The sequence below is a fragment of the Acomys russatus genome, chromosome 11, assembly GCF_903995435.1.
Source record: "Acomys russatus chromosome 11, mAcoRus1.1, whole genome shotgun sequence".
Taxonomy (NCBI): Eukaryota; Metazoa; Chordata; class Mammalia; order Rodentia; family Muridae; genus Acomys; species Acomys russatus.
Window position 1 is genome coordinate 13,645 of NC_067147.1, and position 19,765 is coordinate 33,409.

Sequence of the window (19,765 nt, forward strand, 5' to 3'; positions counted from 1 at the left end):
CTCCTGTGTCTGGATTTTTAACTCTTTTACTAACTCCTGGAAAAGTTATGATTCTTTTGAAAATAGTTTCTATACCTGTAAAATGAGATTCTTCTACTTTCTTTCTTTTTTCTTTTTTTCTTTTTTCACAGAAGTGCACAGAAGGTTATCATATTTAGTCAGGGAATGAACAGGGCTGAAAATACTGCTTGGCCCAAGATCTCGATTCCTCTGGGTCAAGCTACAACAAACATAAGGGGGATACAAAGAAGAGGCAAATGTCAGATTTGGTCTTGAACTGGGAGGTGAGTGAGTGGTGATCCTGGAAGGGGAACAGCAGAAATGTGAGGATACCTGGACCATAGGGTTGGGAAGAAAGGCTCTTGGCTCAGTCTCCTGTTCCCACCCATGCAAGAGCTGCCTGTTCCTCAGCTTCAGTAGCCCAGAGGCTGTTCCTGGTTGAGCCTCTAGAAAACACTTTTGCCAAACTCATAAGTGCTGATCATGATGGCACATGATTATGCGGGCTTGATGATTCTCAGGAGGAAACCTGCAAAGACTCCCCTGGTGCCAGATTCAGCTTGGATTCTCTGAAGCAGGAGCCAGGTGGAGTCAAGTCTTGGAGTCCTCACTTTCATAGCCTCTACTGCTCCTAGTACCACCTGTCCCTGTGTCTTCATCACATCAAAAGGTAGAGTATGGGTGGCAGCCACCATTCCTAAATGCCACCAGCCACAAAGTTGACACCCACAGATGTCTGGTCTTTTGGTCATAGCCCATTCAGCCAGCTTCTCACCAGCTCATAGTTGAATCAGTATAGAGCTGAGAAGGGCACAACTCGATGGGCTGTGGGACCCTAGCCCAGCCACAGTGAATGCCAGCCCCCCTGAACCACCACAGCTTGGACACAGGTAGCTAGTTCCTGGTGTGCTGAGCCTGAAGCTTGGTCCACACAAGCTCCAAGGGAATAATCACTGTCACAGTGTCCATGCAGTCCAGGGCACCAGCCACCATTGGTGCATAGAGGTCAGAGGTCAAAGACTGACCACAGAGGAAGGCCTTGAGCTGGTCAGAAGTAGTGAAGTAGATGGCAGTAGCTGGCACACTCATCACCAGGTTGGTTGGGAGGCCACTCGCAGGGTCCTAGTGACCTCATGCCTCACAATCTTCACAAAGGCATGCAAGGTACCAGTAAATTGAGTAGGATCCTGAAACCAGGAGGCACAGTGAGTACCGTCTGGACACAGGTACAGGGGCTCCAGGACACCACTGCAGTAGATGAGGCACTTCTCTGGGGTTTGTAGCATGGAGAGTGATTTGGTGTGGGAGAGACTACAAAATCTAGAGGAAGGTGTCAGGTGGCCTCGGAGACTAAAGTCAAACCGTCACCATATCCAGGGGTGTCATGAAGAGGGAGGTGACCACAGCCCCAGCTCCTGAGGCCACCATTTGCTGAAGGGGACTAATGCCCCCAGAATCCTGATTATCCATCTTGGAGTTTCAATTTAGCTTACAATGACCAAGGCAGCCTTCTGCCTGGAGAGGTTGTTTGTGAGTGATCAGGATCAGGCCTGAGATTCTCTCCCATAAGGTTGGCAAGGTGGGACAAGAACCTTGACCAACCTCAGAAAGGCCCAAACCCTGGCTAGACACACTGGCTAGATCAGGAAGCCTGAAGACCTAAGGAGGCAGTGGCTACTGCCCAGGGTGGCTGAGTAAGCTGCACTATGTGTGTCTACTGGGGCCCTGGAGGCAGCCTGTGGCCATCGTACAGAGGAAAAGGCCCAAGCAATCCCTTTGCACCCAGCAGGCTGAGAACAGCAGAAACAGATGATGCTGAAAACTGGTGTCAATCTAGCCAGGCAGCAGTGGTGCACACCTTTAATCTTAGCACTCCACGAGGCAGAAACAAGAGGATATCTGAGTTCAAGGCCAGCATGGTCTACAAAGCAAGTCCAGGATTGCCAAGGCTGTTACACAGAGAATCTCTCTCTCTCTCTCTCTCTCTCTCTCTCTCTCTCTCTCTCTCTCTCTCTCTCTCTCTCTCTCTCTTGAGATAGGGTTCCTCTGTGTAGCCTTGGCTGTCCTGGACTCACTTTGTAAACCAGACTGCCCTCCAACTCCAATTCTTCTATTTCTCTTATGTCTGTAACTCATAGATTTTGGCATGAATTGCTGGTTCAGTTCACTGAGTGTGGTAGAAGGTGAAGTGCCCTCATTCTTTCCCATCTTCCACAAGAAGTTCTGAGGGGTGAAACAAATGCCTTACTTGTAGCTGAGCTCTCAGTGGGCACTTATTTTTTGGCACTTTGATCATTTGGAAGTCCCTGTGGTTATTGTACAGTCCCTGGTATTTTTGTTCCCACCACGGGTTCTAGGACTGAATTCAGGACTTCAGGTTTATATAGCAGACACTTTTACTGACTTAGCTATTGCTCCACCATTCCATTACATACTTACATTGTATTTCTTTTCAATGCTTGAGAATCATGTGGGTGATGCTACTTTTTCTTAGTATTATTTATAAATGCCATTGAGGATATGTTTTTCATAGTTCCACATTTACACTGCAAATTTCTCTCAAGCCAACTTTTATTCAAGAGCAACTTCTTTTAACATATAAATGGTGTAATATCTTGCACTTTTTAGAGCTGTTGTCTCCCTTGAGCACTCAGATTCCCCTGAATCCTGCATATTAAATTGGGCCCACTGTGCTTTGACATGAACAAATTGACATAGTTGCACAGAGTCTTCTGCTTTTTTCTCCTTCCCAACTCCATATTTCATTCTGCTAAGATGTTCAAGTTCTGTCCCACTGACATGAAAGCCCTTGTGCTGGGTGAGGTGGTGCATGCCTCTAATCCCAGCACTCAGGAGGCAGAGGCAGGTGGTTCGCTGTGAGTTTGTTCAAGGCCAGGCTGGTCTACAAAGCAACTCTAGGACAGCAGAGAGACTCTGTCTTGAAAACCAAAACCAAACAAACAAACAAAGCCCCACCCCTGCTGAGATCTGCACATTACTTTCTAATGGAGTATCATGATCTCTGCTTTTGCTCTATGCTGGGCACCTGCAAGCACAGGAAGTATGATTGTAAAGTATCTGACTTTAGCCTATGTCCACATAATGTTGTCCATCAACACCTTAAAATGACTGTCTTCCTATGTTATGAACTCTACAGTTGCATGGTGATTCCCTCCCACCATTTGGCTCACTTCAATCCCATCTCCTTCTGCAGTATTTACCCTTGACTGTGTATCTTTGGCAATGGAGTGGAAAGGGAGGACATGAGGAGAGAGACTATTTTATGAAGGCTTTTCATGTTTGAGCAGCTTGCTTCCTTGGAGCTGCCTTAGTAATCATTACCTGGGTATCCTCCACAGAGCTACCCCAACCATTCAGCTCCAAAGCACTCAGTGCACAGGGAATGCAGTTGCTTTCTCTTTCTTTTTTTTACCTTAACATGGATTCACTCAACTCCATTTCCTTTCCAACATGTATGTATTCTATATGTCCACACAATCTCACACACATAGAATATATTTATTATGACAATTTCCTGATGGAGGGATGTAAGGTGTCTTAAAGAAAGGAGATTGTTTCTGATTCTTACCTAATACTCCAAGGCCTAGCAGAAACTGTACATCTGAAGATTCATTGTATGTATTACCTTAAGATATACAACTTTACCTGTCAAGGTACAATGCAGTACTTACTGATAGAGTCCAAAATCTACTGACTAACTCCCCATTTCCTATCACTATTGCTCAAAGCAAAGTTTTACGAGTCAGTTTTAGGAATCTCTGAGCTCTACACCATTCCCATAGTTACTTTTGACTAGAAAGAGATTGCCTATGTGATAGGATGTGGAGCTTTTACTCAAAACTATCCTTTCAACTGATAGCTTATATATATCAAAACTTACCAGAAAGTTCTTGAATTATAGAGGACTTACATATGGAGACATGAAAAGTCAGAAAGACTCACAGTCAGTCTCTTGCCCATCTCACTCTTCTGCCATGCAGACTTTCCAACATCAGAGCATACTTATTCAACTTGAAGATGACAGCCCTTTCTTTATGGATCCCCAAAGAGCCCTCATGTGTGTATTATATATCAAGATTGTCATGTATGTGAATCTCTCTGCCAAAACTGCATCTCAGTAATATTCAAACATCTGAGAGGAAAAGTACCTCTGGTCTCACTGAGCTATGCCTCAGAAGAAGCCATCCCCAGACTATGACACAAGAGTCCCATTCAAGCAGTCTGTCTTCCCTTCGATAACTATGACCTGCAAAGCATCTATTGTTCTGAAATTATTCCTGTACACTTTGTACAATGTACTATGATTTCTGCTTATGCCTGCTGCTCCCACTGTAGTATGGCAGCCACTTGCCTCCTAATCTGGCAGCAACTCTGTCAGACAATCTTCCAGGACAAGGATGAACCAATAAGTGACTGACAGACACTTTCTACTATCTATAGAAGAAAGACCAGACTCCTATCTTGATCAAACCTATGATGTGACAGGATGAGAAACAAATACTTTTGGTAGAGTGAAAAAATTTACATAGAAAGATGTTTTTTTACTAGCAAGTATAGTAAAATAGGAACTGCAGGGATTGTAGGGGTCAATAAGAACCTCCAGCACTGGAGTAGGGGACTACAGTGGGGGAGAGAGAGGGAGGAAGGGAGAGAGAGAGAGACTCAGACAGAGAATAGGTAACAGGAGAAAGGCAGGAGGCGTAATGGAATGGTTAGCCAGACAAAGCATCTCGAGTGACATGTGTGATTTGAAACAGAACAATTTGACACATGGATGACAGATGGCAGGTAAGTTCCTTACCTTTGGAATAAGAAACTACCGAGAAGCATCTAACAAAAGATATATTGCCTATAAGCCTTTCCCTCCCCAGAACTCTCTTTTTTGCTATTCTCTCTATATTCATTAATTTTCTGTTGCTGCAATACTACTAACAAGACAACTTATATAAGAAGTTTATTTTGACTTATATGTGGATAAATGGGTAGGCATGGCAACCAGAGCAAGAAGCTGAGAGCTCACATCTTCTACCGCAAGCATGCAACAGAGAAAAAGGTAAGGAAACAGGTGACTTTCAAAGTCTGTCTTCAGTGAAATATTTCCTCCAGCAAGGCGACACCTCCTAAATCTCCAAAACAGTGGCATACCACCAAGTAATGGCCAAGTACTCAAATGCCTAGGAATATGGAGGACATTTCTCATTCAAACCAACACATTTCACACTCTGGTACTCATAATATCATTGGCCATATTATAATTCAAAATGAACCTAACATAGCTTCAGAAGTCCCCATAGACTTTCACAGTAACAACACTGTTTAATAGTCTAAAGTCTCTTATATACTAATAAGGTAAGTAGGGACTGTCCTTGTTGTGGACTCTGTTGCTTGCACTTTGATAATTTCCTCCTGGTGAGGTGCCTTACCATGCCACAGAAGAAGAGGATGCAGGCAGTCCTGAGGACTTGATAGGCTGGAGTCAGTTGGTAGGGAATATGGGATCCCCTTCTCTGAGGACTAGTGGAGGGGAACAGGGGGCTGGAGGGAGTTAAGAGTGGGACCAGGAGGAAAAGAGGGAGGGAGCTATGATTGCGATGTAAAGTGAACGAATTTTTAAGAATAAATTTAAATAAAAAATAAAAGTCTGAAGTCTCTTCTGAGACTCAAGGTAACATCTTAATTGCATTCCCCCATAAAAACAAAAATTAAATTCATGCTCCCAACATATAAAAATGTAGAATAAACATTACAATTTCAAAAGGGGAGAATGGGGCATAATGAAGAAATCATTGACCAAAGCAAGATGAAACACAGCAGGGCAAGCTCCAAATCCTATAGCTCAATGCCAGATGTCAAGGGCCTGTTGGGTTCACTCTTCCAGACTTGCTGCCTACTACACATTTCTCACTCTTGGCTTGGTTCCACTTCCTGTGTGCAGCACTGCTTGACAAATATCCCACAGCTGTGCCATCTCGAGCATCTTGAGGTCTCTACTGAAATACAGGGTTCACTTCTACAGCTTAACGCAATGATTTCTCAGAATATTCATGACACATACTGTTTGGCTTCAGTGCCTCTCAAACTGTGGAGGAAGAATCCATGACCTCTTTACTTTTGCATCAGTCATGCCTCTGATGCAACCAGTACCACATGGATGACATGCCAAATTTGTGGATAATACTGCCAAGTTTGGCTGTCGGCTTGGGATAAATTCTGGTCCCTTTGAAGCATATTACTATCAGCTTTTATTTGCAGTAGCTTTCTAGGAGCAGAAGCCTCTTGGGTCTTTGCCTAAAGTAATAGATGTTAGCTTACCTTAGCCATTCTATAACACATACACATACTAAACCACCATATTTTATACAATATAAACAATTTTATCAACAAAATTAATTTTAGAAAAAAATTTAAAATAGCAAAACTGTATTTACTTCCAGTTTTGGGTAGGTTTGGTGCTATGTATTCAAATGCTAAAAGATCTCAAAGATCTTTTCCTCAAAGATCTGGTTGCTATCCAGACAAGCACATTGTCATGTACACCAAGCGATATTGTATAAACCATGCTCCCCAATTTAAAGTTGATTGTTTAATAAAAACAGAGATGCTGTAGCTGGGCAGAAGAGAAGTAGGCAGAGATTAGGATCCCAGGCTTGGGGTCAGATGGGAACCACGAGATGAGACAAGAGCAAGAGAAGCTGGGGAGAAGGAAATTGCCATGAGACAGAAAGGACCATGAGCACATGGCCATGAGGGCTGTCCTGATGGAACAGAAGCAGCCCAGGCAGGAACACTTATGGCAAGTAACTTGAGGTATGTAGCTGGGAAATAGGAAAATAGCTTAGAGGGTTGAGATCTGCCCACTTATGGTACTATAAAGCCTTTATAAATCTAAAATGTCTCTGTGTCTTTTATTCAGGAACTAAAAGGTCTGAAGTGGAGTAGAAAACCAAATAGATATTTTGGAGAAAAGTGGGGCATAGCAAACTCCCTGAAAAATAATTATTATTACAAAACCTACAGTGTTACAACTGTTAGGATTCTTCCCCAGTCTGCCTGAGATGTCATTGCTATCCACCACTGGGCGTGCCCCTGCCCGGAAAGACTATAAAAGGACAAACCCACATACCTCTCTCTTACTTCTCTTCCTACCCCTCCCTCTTCCTCTCTTCCTCTCTCTTCCTGTCTTTGTCTGTCTCCCCCCCCCCCGCTCTCTCTCTCCCTCTCTCTCTGTCTCTGTCTGTTTCTCTCTCTTTCTCTCTGTCTCTCTCTCTGTCTCTTTCTCTCTGTCTCTCTCTCTCTCTCTCTCTCTCTCTCTCTCTCTCTCTCTCTCTCTCTCTCTCTCTCTCTCCTCATGTTCATATAATAAACCTCTCAATATATCTTCTGTGTGGCACATATTTTATATTTCATGTCTCATTTATATTTAAAATTTTAAATCGGTGGTCAGTACAGGGAAAGCTCTTCCAGAATTGCCTAACTCTGGCCTCCTTTCTATGGAACTCATTCTACGATGTGATGTGACACACTGCCGCACAAATTTGCCTTCTGTTCCAAACTTTTCTAACTTTTTCTCACCGCAACACTACCTCTGCCACAACCGGAGCTCAGCAGCAGTGTTGGCTGCTTCAGAACATGTCCACTTTACACCTTACAGCTGCCACAGGGAACCACAAGCCTCACCATCAGACTGCGATTCTCTGCTAAGGTAAATTTAAAATTATACTTAAAAATTCACTCACATGGTCCAGGCTTTCTCCTGTCTCCACATGGCCTGCTCATACAGATTCCAGAGACCTGTAGGCTCCCTTCTACTTGACTACCTGTTCCTCCTCCCCCCTTGGACGCAAAAATGGGCTCATGGGGGGAGGGGATCCCGAGCACAGCTCTTCTCCTGCTTAGGCTCTCGGACTCACATGTGCTGGTGGTATGCAGCTGCTGCCCCTGGGCTCAGCCCTTGCTCCATGGAGTCTTATGGAGTCTTGGTGAGGTCACTTACAGGTCAAACCTGCCTAGGGTCACCTGCTGGGCACCTAGCACTTCTAGCCTCTGACTCATGGCCTCTGCCTCTGCCACCCTTACTGTCCCAGATTGCTGCTTCTAGAATCATTCTCCCCTCATAATCTGCCCCATGAGTGCTCGGGCAATCATGTGACTAGGTGCCATCTTTGCTTTGGGGAAATCATAGCTAAGGAGTGGCTATTTATTGCGAGCTGCCATCTTTGTTAAGAATAATCACATGACTAGCCACCATCTTTGTTTTGGAAAATGGTGGATATGCTCGCCATCTTTACTATGGATGCCCAACCCTGTTCAAATCGTTACTAAACTCTAAATATAGCTTCTATCTTTTCAGACTTTTGTTGCTTGGTCTACAATGATTAAACAATTAATTACAGGTTTAAAGTTATCTAATTTTGATTTTTACATTTTCAAAGGTATGTTTTTACCTTGATCCAAAATATTTTTACTTCTAACTTATATCTTTACTAATTCCTAGACAAGTAAATAAATCTGTTCTTCCTGTCACCAGCTACCCTGGATTCACCTGCCGGCTTCCTAATCAATGGATTTGGTATAATGTTCTGCTGTGTGGCTGATTGTAGAAACATTCATTTGCTTACAATGTTAGAACTTGTTTGTCATTACTTACCTTCATTCTCAATGCCTAAAAATCACTATCTTATAAATACACATAGCATTATTTTTACTAATCTATAACAAAGCTTTAAACTATTATAAGCTATGGACTTTTATAAAATAAAACATACAGGAAACTGTTTTGTTCTATTTTTATCGACTGTGTTTATGTTTTTTAAGGCTCAAGATTAATAAGGATAAAACCTAAAGTCCTAGTCTTCAATTATTAAGATCTCAAAAATTGATCAAATCCTTTAACATATTCAAAATGTATTTTTAGTCATGCTAAGAACTAATGTGATTAAATATATTTTAAAGGTCAAACATAAAATAAGATCATAACACTCAATTTTTTGTTTGCAAAGTATAGCTTAAAACAGGTAACTAGATACAAAGATTGCTTGATTCAAATATGCTAATCCTCAAACTTGTCAGAGATCTGTTGAATATGGCATTTAACCTGTGTGAATATATTATGAAAATATGATCTGGGTTCCTAGATCATAACAGTAATTCAAAGTCTCAGAAGATTTGGGCACAATTGCATGTGACTTCAACCCTTAATTATGGTATTGTGACCACTGGGCAAGATTTCCCACATCTCCCCATCTACTAGGACCCAGCCTAAACTGTGGACAACCTGGACACCCTGACAGTCATTGTCTCACGTTGCTGAAAACAAGGTGAGGTCAGTCTCTTCCATGTTCTCCTTCCACAGAAACAGATTCTTGCCCTCTGTGTCTGATGCCCGACTGTTCCTGCCCATGGTGTCATGCTGCCACAGGAGATAATTGAAACACTATTTACTGAAATATGAGTAATTAGTCATCTCTGTCATTTTTATTATACGTAGATTCATTTAGGTTACAATTTATTCTTCTCAGATCTCTGATCACATTGACGGCTGATATTAGCTTGATAGCTAAAGATCAGACAATTAGTTCCTTAGCCCAAAGTAATCTGCCATGTTAGTTCATTGGTCAATTCATCAACTAGTTAAAACTACTATAAAACCTAATCTCTTATTTAGAAAGGCAAACAGATTTGCCTTGCTCAAAGACCTCAGATTAAAGATAAATGGCTTCAGGTACCTTTCCAGTCCTTTTCACATGCAGAAAACCAGATTTTGAGCCTCACTCCTAGAGCTTCTGTCAGGTCTAGAAACAGTCTAACTTGTTACCAGACTTCCTTTCACCATTCTTTTAGCTAAAGGACAGTAACTGTTCACAGCAATTTCACCAATGTTTTAAAGCTTCCATGAAGATGATTTATGAATGCTAGAATCTAAGATGGTGTTTTAAGTTGGTAAATGCAAGTAATGAAGGTCAAAATATCTAAAAGGATGTTTTATTTCTTCCAGTAGTTGTGGTATGATATTGTTGTATTAACCATCCAGAGCTTTGACACTAATCAATGGAGCTCTGATTTATTAGTCTAACTAAGGTAAAACATGTAGATCATGATACACTGTTATATTTCCAAATACAAGGTTTTAAATTGCCTTTTTTTTTTCTTAAACCGTCTCTCATTGTACTAGTGTTATATACTTCCTGTCTTCTGAACATAGGGAAGAAGCCACTCTTTCATGATGTATACTAATGCTAAAATTAGCTTTTGCCATTCTGCTCTACAGGAGATTTCTGTCCTCCCCATGTTACTGTTCAACAGATGTCAGAAAAGATCCATAAGGCTTCTGTCTTGCCTAAGCTGACCTCAAAAATATTCATGCTTTTACCACAAAGTTTTTCCCAAGCCTCTGCTATGCTATATGTCTACTGCCTTCTCCTACAATGTGCACATGTCTAACGATGTGTATTTCACTGCAGATTTCAAAAAATGATCATGATAGCATGTCTAAAATTTACCTCACTTTATGAACTTAAAATGATTCTTGTAAACTACAGAAATCCACCTTTCAGGTAAAATGGAATTCAGGTAAGTACTGTTAATCAACAGCCTAAGTTTCTCACCTATTGCTTATCTCAGAGGATGGGATTCCTCCCCATTTTCACTGGTTTTGGGACTGCCATCTGTAACTACCTGATTGCCACCTTTCTGCACCTAACACTGGCTGGTTAAATATATTCCCCCTTCTTAGTCATCATAAAAGCTTTCCTTTGTCCAAGAGACTATCAACACCTCCCTAGTTCACTGGGAGCAGAGGTACCCAACCATGATCTACATGACTGTGGCTGGTGCTTCTCTCTGATCTACAACTAGGACTTGTCCCACTGTGTGAGACTGACAACACAGTTCCTTCCCCACTGCCTGGTCACCTAAAAAAATCCTAGTGCACTAGGTGTCTGTGTCCTGGGCCAGTTTATCTGATGAGCTGCACTCTTTTGGTCACTGGTTAGTGATGATGAGCTACTGAACCAGTCTTTTGAGTCACAATCTGTTTCTGAGGATGCCCAAATGGATTACTGACTTCACCTCCCCATGAGGAATAGTCCATTTACAACCTCTCCACTTGGACAGATCAAGAGATCCAAAACTAAACTTTTAAATACCACCAGCAATTAGGTAAAATGGAAGGAAGTTCCCAATGTTTAAACCTTTTCTTTGCTCTCCCCATATTTTTAAGCATTGTCTCTTTCCTTATTTTCAAGCCTTTTTTCTTTGCTCCCCCTAAAGTTTCAAATGTATACGTACAGGGAATTTTCTCCCTAACCTACTAACTTTGCCTTCTGCCCACATATATGTTCCAGTATCCTGTCAGACTTTCTACATGCAGGACAATGCCAAAGCAGCTACCCACAGGTGCTCTAGTCCGAACTCAGATTGTGTCAGTGTACCTGTGTTGCCTCTCCTACCTACAGATGTTCTCAGCAAAAGCAACAGCCTGCTGCTCTTCTGGGATCTGGCCAACATGCCAGCCTTTTAATCCCCTGTTGCCACCCTACTGTGAGCAGGAAGCAGTCAAAGACATTGATATTTTCACCCCTTATCCATTTAAAAATGTCTGAAATGCTGTGCTACAGACCAGGGACAAACAGCTCCAGGTTCTGCCAGCACTCCTGTGTCCCTACATGCTGTAGGACATGGCTGACATACCCTACCCTCTACCCTGAACTTTCAGGACAGAGCTTTTCCTTCCCCTTCACCATATCATCTAGACATTTTGTCGCTCTTGCTTTATTTTCTCTCTCTCTTCCCCACTTACATGGCAAAAAAACCTGCTTCCAATGAACCTATATTTATATATTTTAACTGACCTTATATAAAAAAGCAATCCAATGTTCTCATTTTTTAATTACAGGAAAAGGGAGGAATGTTAAAATTCTTCCCTAGTCTGACTGTGATGTCATTGCCTACCTGTCACTGGGCATGTCCCTGCCCAGGAGGATTATAAAAAGAGAAACCCACCTACCTCTCTCTCTTACCTCTTCCCCTCCTCTCTCTCTCAGGCCCCTTCCTTCCTTCCCTTCCCATGCTCATATAATAAACCTCTCAGTGCCAACTCTGTTGTGTGGCACATTTTTAATATCTCATAGCGCATATCTCATTTGTATTTAAAAATTGAAAATAACCAAATGAAATGTGGAAACATGTGAAAGCTTACAGTTCTTAGCTCATTGCTAAAGTTTAATAAATGGTCTTTTAAAAAGCCCCCCCCCCCGCAGGCTTTTTCCCCCTTAGGAAAGGAGCCATATTATGATTCACTTTTTAATTAGCCTGAGTGTGAAGAACAGTGACTTATAACTACTAATTTGCCTAAAAATATTGTGAACACATCCATTGGAAGAATGAAGGGGTTGATTGTGAGGGCAAGGTGGGGTGGGGCAAGATACCTGAATCTGCAGGGGAGGTGGGATGTGGTAGGTGAGAAAAGGAAGGTGGGAGTGTATAGAAGGACCTGCCAGGGTCAGGAGAAGCCCAGTGGCCCCTTTGCATCTTCCTTCCCTCAGGCCTTCTTATATGCCCTGGGCACACATGATCTTGAGACTCCAACACCTTCTCGGTGGCAATAAGGATAACAGTATCAACTTTAGTGGTGGTGATGTTAGCAATATTTCTATACACTTCACACAAGTAGCCAGAAGTTGGCAATCATGCCTAACAGGAAGAAAAATACTCAGACAAAGGCTGGGCTTAAGGACTTTTGAACAAAAGTTTCTGGTCAATTCAAATTGATATATGTCAATCACGTAACCCTTCCCCCTCACCACCACACACACACAACAGAATAAACTTGAAATCTGCTCCATACACATATCAACAAAATATTTTCTATTCACCTCTAATATAAAACCATAGGACCCTAACAAAAATGGAAGGATCTCTGACTCCCACTGCTTTCTGAAAAATCTATGGATTTGATGCTGAAGAGATAGTTTAGTAGCTAAATTCACATGCTGCTGTTGCCGAGGACTAGAGTTTAATTTCACATCTGATGCCCTCTTCTATTTTCTACTGGCCCATGCACACACATGACTCCCCACCAATTATTTTTTTTAATCTGCAGATTTAATCAAAACCCTAACTGTCAATAATGAGAAAAGTTCTACTTGCAGACAGCTGATTTGCTGCAAATATGTGTGTTCTGGGGAATGGCTTCTCTGGGAAGCCAGGAATAGGCTCCCATGTCAGGCCTTTGGTCATCAGACATCCTCCTTGCTTACCTCAGAGGCAGGTTGTTAGGCTTGCAAGAAGCAGGTAAGGATAACACCACATGACTCTTCTTAGAGGTACTGATCTGTGGGTCTCTTAGAGATTGTCAGTGAGTTACAAAGAGGGTCCATTAGGGAAAGATATTTAAGTTAACTAGTTTAAATGATGGTATATATATTTTGCCTGTTGTAGTTTTTTTTTTTTTTTTTTTTTTTTTTTTTTTTTTTTTTTTTTTTTTTTTTTTGGTCTTGGGGAATTTTACTACAACCAAAGTAGAGTATTTAATGACTGAGTTTAGCAAAACAATTTGAGTTGCAAGAGGTCAGAAGCACTGACCCTTCTGTCTGAAACTCACGGATGGCTGAATCAGCACCCGCAAATTCCTTTGGAAGATGGGACCTAACACAACCAAATTGCTCTTTGGATCCGGTGAAGAGCTGGATACCTGTGGACACTTTGACCCATTTGTTCGTAGTAGACATTCAGTAAATATCTAAGGAGTTGATTCAGACTAGAAGGCTGAGATGCACATCTCTAATCCCAACACTTGGGAGTCTGCGGCAGGACAATTCTGAACTTGGGGCCAGTCTGGGCTACAATGAGACACTACCTCACATAAACAATGCAAAGACATGAATTCAGGTATCTCAGACAGCACAGCATCACAATTCACACAGTAAAGATTTTGTTGTTGTTTTCTGGCAAACAACTTAACTTTATCTACCTCTTTCTTCCTTTATCGTAGAATTTTATTGGCATATAATAATCTCAATGGGCTTCATCACGGCATAATAATATATGCATATGGCATACTTTGATCATAGTCAGCCCGGCATCAACTTCCTCCAAACTCATGGTTCCTCTTTTGCCTCATGTCACCCTTGACCATGGTTTGTCCCAATTTCCTAAGATGAGCAATGCCTTCATGAAAATACGTGCTGTCTTTAAAAGACACTGCTGTGAAGCCAGGTGGTGGTGGCGCAGGCCTTTAATGGCAGTACTGGGAGACAGAGGCAGGTGGATTCCTGTGAGTTTGAGGCCAGCCTGGTCTACAAAGAGAGTCCAGGAAAGCCAAGGCTACACAGAGAAACCCTGTATCAAAATAAAAATAAAAAATAAAAAAAGAAAGAAAAAGAAAAGAAAAAAGAAACCAAGAAAAAAAAAAAGAAAAGAAACTGCTGTGGATCGTCAAGAAGTGTTGTCGATTCACTAGCAGTGTTTGGGATTTATCAGTTTCCTGCCTTGTTTGAACTTAAGTAAAAAGAACAGCTTGGAAGGCCAGGCAACTTCTTGAGCACCTCACTCTCAGAAACCCAACTGTCCTGTTGACAAGATGTACTAACTACAGTAAGCCAGTTTGTTCAGCTCCAACAGCTCAGGTCAACAGTGTTGCCGGCTTAAGGGTAGGAAACGGCCTGCGCAAGCGCGCTCCGCGCTACCCGTTGTGCCCGCCCTTCCCGGGTTGATTGACATCATCCTGGAAAACTCAGGCACTGCACTGCATAGGAGAGGCGGAGGAGGAGGAGGGCGGGGCGCGGCTGTGGGCGGGGTCGGAGGCCGTGACGGGGCCGCGCGAGCGCACTGGCCCTACCGGCAGGAAGCCCGGCGCGCGGGGGCGGGGCTCGGGCCGCCGCGCTTTGTGCAGCGGCTGGCCGGCGCGGCAGGCCCTGGGCCGGTGCGGTTCCCGGGCATGCTGAGCAAGGGGCTGCTGCGCCTGGTCTCTTCAGTCAACCGCAGGAGGATGAAGCTGCTGCTGGGCATCGCGTTGCTCGCCTACGCCGCCTGTGAGTGCGAGCGCCGTGGGCGGGAGCCCATTCATTCCAGCGCGGCAGGGAGCGGGCGCGGAGGCCGAGCCGTAGGCTGCGCAGGGCCAGGAACCGGGTCCCCGCTTCCACGAGGCTGCACTTGGGTAGCGGCTGGCCGCCTTGCAGCTCGCTTCCGCTTAGGCCTGGTGTCGGGCTCGGTGACCGGTGGAGGAGCCTTTGCCCAGGATGCGGTGGCCAGGTTCCCCGAAACTCCGCAGACCTAGCTGCCTACGCCGGTGACCTGAGCGACTATGCCGTCCATGGCATCCGGGAAACCAGCTCTGGCCCCGGCTAGTGATCCTGGAGAGTGCCGCGCGGGGACACCCTTGGGGACAGTGCTGGTTAAGTAGGATAAAAATACAGTAGCCATTGGCAGGTTCCTCGCCCCGACTGTTTTCTCCGCAGGAAGATTACTCTGCAGCCGAATGTTGCCATCCCCCGTGGATACCTTGTGTTGCCATGCTTCAGTGCCCAGGCTCACCAAGCGCCTCCCTTGCCACCGCCCTACCGCGCGGTACTCCTCAGGCCTTGTGGGGACTAGGGCCAGCAAAGGAAGGCACAGCATCAGTGACCACACAGGGCGGGTGTCATTTGGGTCCTCACAACCTGGCTATCTGGAAGCGGGCCCTCAGCTTCTCAGAGGAGGCGATGTCCTCTTTTTTTGTTGTTGTTGTTGAGCTGTGCAGCAGGGATATAATAGCTGCTATTAATACTTTACCAAGTACCAAAATTGGGCTAAAAATAGCTCTCTGTGAGCTCCTTCTGAATCCTGGCTACCCAGGGAAGCATACTCAAATGAAAACTACTATGTGGCTGAGTTTCCAGGGTTTGATTCCCAGGTTAGTAGGTACTTAGGAAAGTGAGTTCAGCTTATGGAAGGAAGGGGTTGGTAGGGTGAAGCCTTCCTGCTACATCTCAGCTGTTACCAGGAGGAGGAGCCAGGAAGCTCTAGAAGGGCTTTCGGTAGCTAGAAGTTTAGGTATGGGTTTCTTTGTAGATCTGATTATTTTCTGCAAGGATGGAAGAACTAGCCTCAGGTATTCTGTGTATTGAAAAGAGATGATATTCAAGTAGGCAACCCTTTACAGTTGAGTAATTATTACTGTGATAGCAGTAATGTCTAAGTTAGCTTAGGGTTTATGTCTAGGTATAATTCTTATCCTACCATGGGCAATATGGGTATTATGATTATTCTTACTATTTTATGGGTGAGAAAATTAAGAACATAAGAGACTAGCACCTTTATTAGTCTTAGAGAGCCAAGGTTCATTCTACCTAGAAAGGCTGTGATTTGGGGCTAGAACTCAGGTCCCTGGACAACAGTTTCAGTGCTGATTTACTTAGGGACGGCTTCCAAGGTGAGACATAGGTGTTGAGAATTAATATGTAGGGAATTTATGAAGCTATAGCAAGGATTTTTACCGGTCATCCATTTGAGTAGCGCATTTCATTCAGTCTTTAACATTGACAGTTGTTGGTGGTGGCAGCAAGGCACAGCATGGAGTACAGAAACATCAGACTTTTTGCCTTGATGTTACAGAACCTAGGCCTAGTAGTTCAGCACAGGGGTCTCACACTTGAGTGTATGTCAGAGACCCAGTGGGCTTTTACAACACTTTGGCCTGAGGCTTTTCCATTTCTAATAGCGTCTCCTCAGATGCTATTGTTGTATTTAGCAAATAGTTTTGTTTGTTTGCTTGCTTGTTTGTTTTCTATTTTGCTTTGTTTCACCTTGTAGTCCAGGGTGGCTTCAGATTCTCAGCAGCCCAGAAGTCCTTTTGAGGGAGATACTGCTTTGAGAACTATTTGCTAGGGAAGAGAAGGCCATGAATCCAGTACTCATATAAACACTGTTACATTTACAAACTGCTGTGATGGTAGGGAATACTCCCTAAGTTTATGGCACGGACTTCCAAATGAGAACCATCAAGAATGTAGAAATGATCATAATGAGTGAGTTAACCCAGAAGCAGAAAGAATCAAATGGTATATACTCACTTATATCTGCATACTAGCCCAAGGGGCATGTCCCACAAAAGCCTTCACTTACCAGGAAACTGGGACAGAGGGGAAGGCATCCTATTGGGACTCTAAATGAGAGACGCATGGGAGAACAGCAAAATAAAAGGATCCAGAGGGTCCTAGAAATCTACAAGTAGAACAATATGATAGGCAGATTTGGGCCCAGGGGTCCCGCTCAAACTAAGGCACCAGCCAAGGACAATACAGGAGGTAAACTTTAAACCCCTTCCCAGATCTAGCCAATGGTCAGAATATTCTCCACAGTTGAGTGGAGAGTGTGATAGACTTTCTCACGTACTCTGGTGCCTCACATTTGACCATGTCCCCTGGAGGGGGAGACCTGGTAGCACTCAGAGGAAGGACAGCAAGTAGCCAAGAAGAGACTTGATACCCTATGAGAATATATAGGGGGACGTAATCCCCCTCAGGAACAGTCATAGGGGAGGGGAATAATGGGAAAATGGGGGGGGGGAGGAATGGGAGGATACAAGGGATGGGATAAACATTGAGATGTAACAAGAATAAATTAAAAAAAAAAAAAAAAAGAATGTGGATTTCCCTGAGAAACCAGGATGTGAACTGGGAATGAAGGATATGTAGGAGTTAACAGGAGAGGATGTTTCCAGGAGGAGCAGCACTTGCAGAGGTGCTGTGGCAAGGAAGAGCAGTCTTATAGTAGTGTGGAATTGCAGCACAGCAATGGCGCTACCTAGACAAGCAAGGCCTGGAGCAGGCAGGCTAGGAAGGTCTTGGTCCAGTTCAGAGAATGGGTGCTGAATATAGCTATGAGGATTTAAAGGCTAGCTTGGAGACAATATTAATAATGAGTGATAATGGTAAGTCTGAGGTGCTTTGCCATGGACATGTTAGAGCTTCTGCTTGGTTGTAGCAGAGCATGCTGAAAATGGAGTCTGGTGGCACCTGTGATTTCTTTGAAAACAGAATATCTTTTATTCTTTGACAATTTCACATGTAAACAATGTGATAATATCTCGCCTTTCCCTCTCTTTTAGGTACCCCAAACCTCTTTATGTCTTCTTTTTTGTTGTTACTAACCCCCTGATCGAGTTTGTGCTGCCTGTTCAATGTTGACCCATCTTGTTGACTTGATCTTGCATAGGTAACTGCAGCTGAGTTCATGGGTACAGTGATTGTGTCATGTTCTAAAGACAGCATTTGTCAGGACAAAGGATGCTTCATCCCTTTGGTTTGTTCTGTCCTCTTTTCTAAGATGTTCTCTGGTTGGGGGAGCGATGATATAGATGACTTGTTTAGGGGTGAATACTTGATACTAATTGTTATCACTGTGCCCAGATCTCTTCATTAACTGTAGAGAGAAGCTTCTCTGGCCAAGGTTGAGGGCAACACTAACCTGTGGATCTGAGCATAAATATTTAAAGCAGTTTGACAACATGTCCTCTTAACAGAACAGAACCACAGTATTAGGTTCGGCCCTGGAGCCTGCTTCTGAGCCATGGACTTTTTTTCTTAACTCTCCAAGACAGGATTTTTAGGTATGTAGTCTTGGCTGCCCTGCATTGCTTTGCAGAACAGGCTGGCCTGGAACTCTCTGCTTCCCAAGTTCTGGGATTAAAGACATGTGCCACCACCACAGTGGAGCCTTGGGCTTTTAACCAGGCTTATAGCACTATGTATGAATTTGTTCTTGTGGGCCAGACTTCAAACCAATCCAGAGTAGTTGGTTACCCTCTATAACTTTTGTGACATCGCAACACTGGGCACATCTTGTGTGGAAGGTTGGTATTATAGCATGAGAGTTGCCTGCAAGGATACCATCAGTGATACCCTATCCCCAAATCCCCCAGTGGCCTGTGTAACACCTTTTGCTATATGAAATGTGGTTAGCAGGGAGGATGATTTCATATCCTTTCCAGCTTGATTTCTCTATGTCTTGCAGCCAAAGCATGTTGTCTTTAGCAGTAAGGTTTTATCATCTAGTTCTGGTATGCCTGTGGTTTCTAGTCTGTTTCTCCTTATTAATAATCCTACCCAAATCAGCTGTCCTGTACAACACTTCCATTTTGGATATCTGGGGCCTTAACTTTTATTAAATTTGGCCGCACATATTATGGACTGGGGGATAATATTATTGTTATTATGCTCAGTGGCATAGTGGTTGTCTAGCACCAAAAACAATTTTCCTAATTAATGGTTGCTAATTGATATCACATCAGGGGACAAAGTAATGTTGGGTTGTTTCTTCTGTTGGTGATGCTAAACCTGATGAACTGACGGGATAGCTGTTACATTGCTTCACCTACAAGCACATGTCCCAAACGTACCTGTAGGGTGATTCTGTAGGTATCTAGTTCTCCTGCCTGGTTCAGGGTCTACATGTGGAGTTTGCAGGTGGTGATTTTCTAATTTAGTTAATCTATCCACATTTAATGTTGTCTTACTTAAAAGAAGTTTCTGTTCTCTGTATTAGTTTACAGTAGATGACTGCTGTTGCCCAAATTTGTTGGCTTTAGAACAAGAGAAATGTATTCTGCCATTTTGCTAAGATGTGTGCGGATTTGTGGAGGACACCTCCTTTTATTGATGTGTACTAATCCTCTGAATAGTGCTATATTTTTCTGGACCAGTATCCTATGCCGGGGAGGGTTCCAAATACTGCTGTATTTGTAGATTGCTGTACAGGCTTCCACCAG

The 19,765-nt window shown here is 43.4% G+C and overlaps 1 protein-coding gene and 1 pseudogene across 1 annotated transcript in view; one reads left to right on the plus strand and one right to left on the minus strand.

Annotated features, from left to right (window-relative positions):
- Positions 1–413: 413 nt before the first annotated feature.
- Positions 414–1,478, minus strand: LOC127195119 (probable mitochondrial glutathione transporter SLC25A39; annotated as a pseudogene).
- A 13,406-nt stretch (positions 1,479–14,884) lies between these two features.
- Uxs1 (UDP-glucuronate decarboxylase 1) overlaps positions 14,885–19,765 on the plus strand; it is a 79,245-nt gene continuing 74,364 nt past the window's right edge. Inside the window, exon 1 of the mRNA XM_051152688.1 lies at positions 14,885–15,050. Within this exon, the coding sequence (XP_051008645.1) occupies positions 14,957–15,050 (94 nt within the window). The 5' untranslated portion in view covers positions 14,885–14,956. The remainder of the gene's footprint in view (positions 15,051–19,765) is intronic.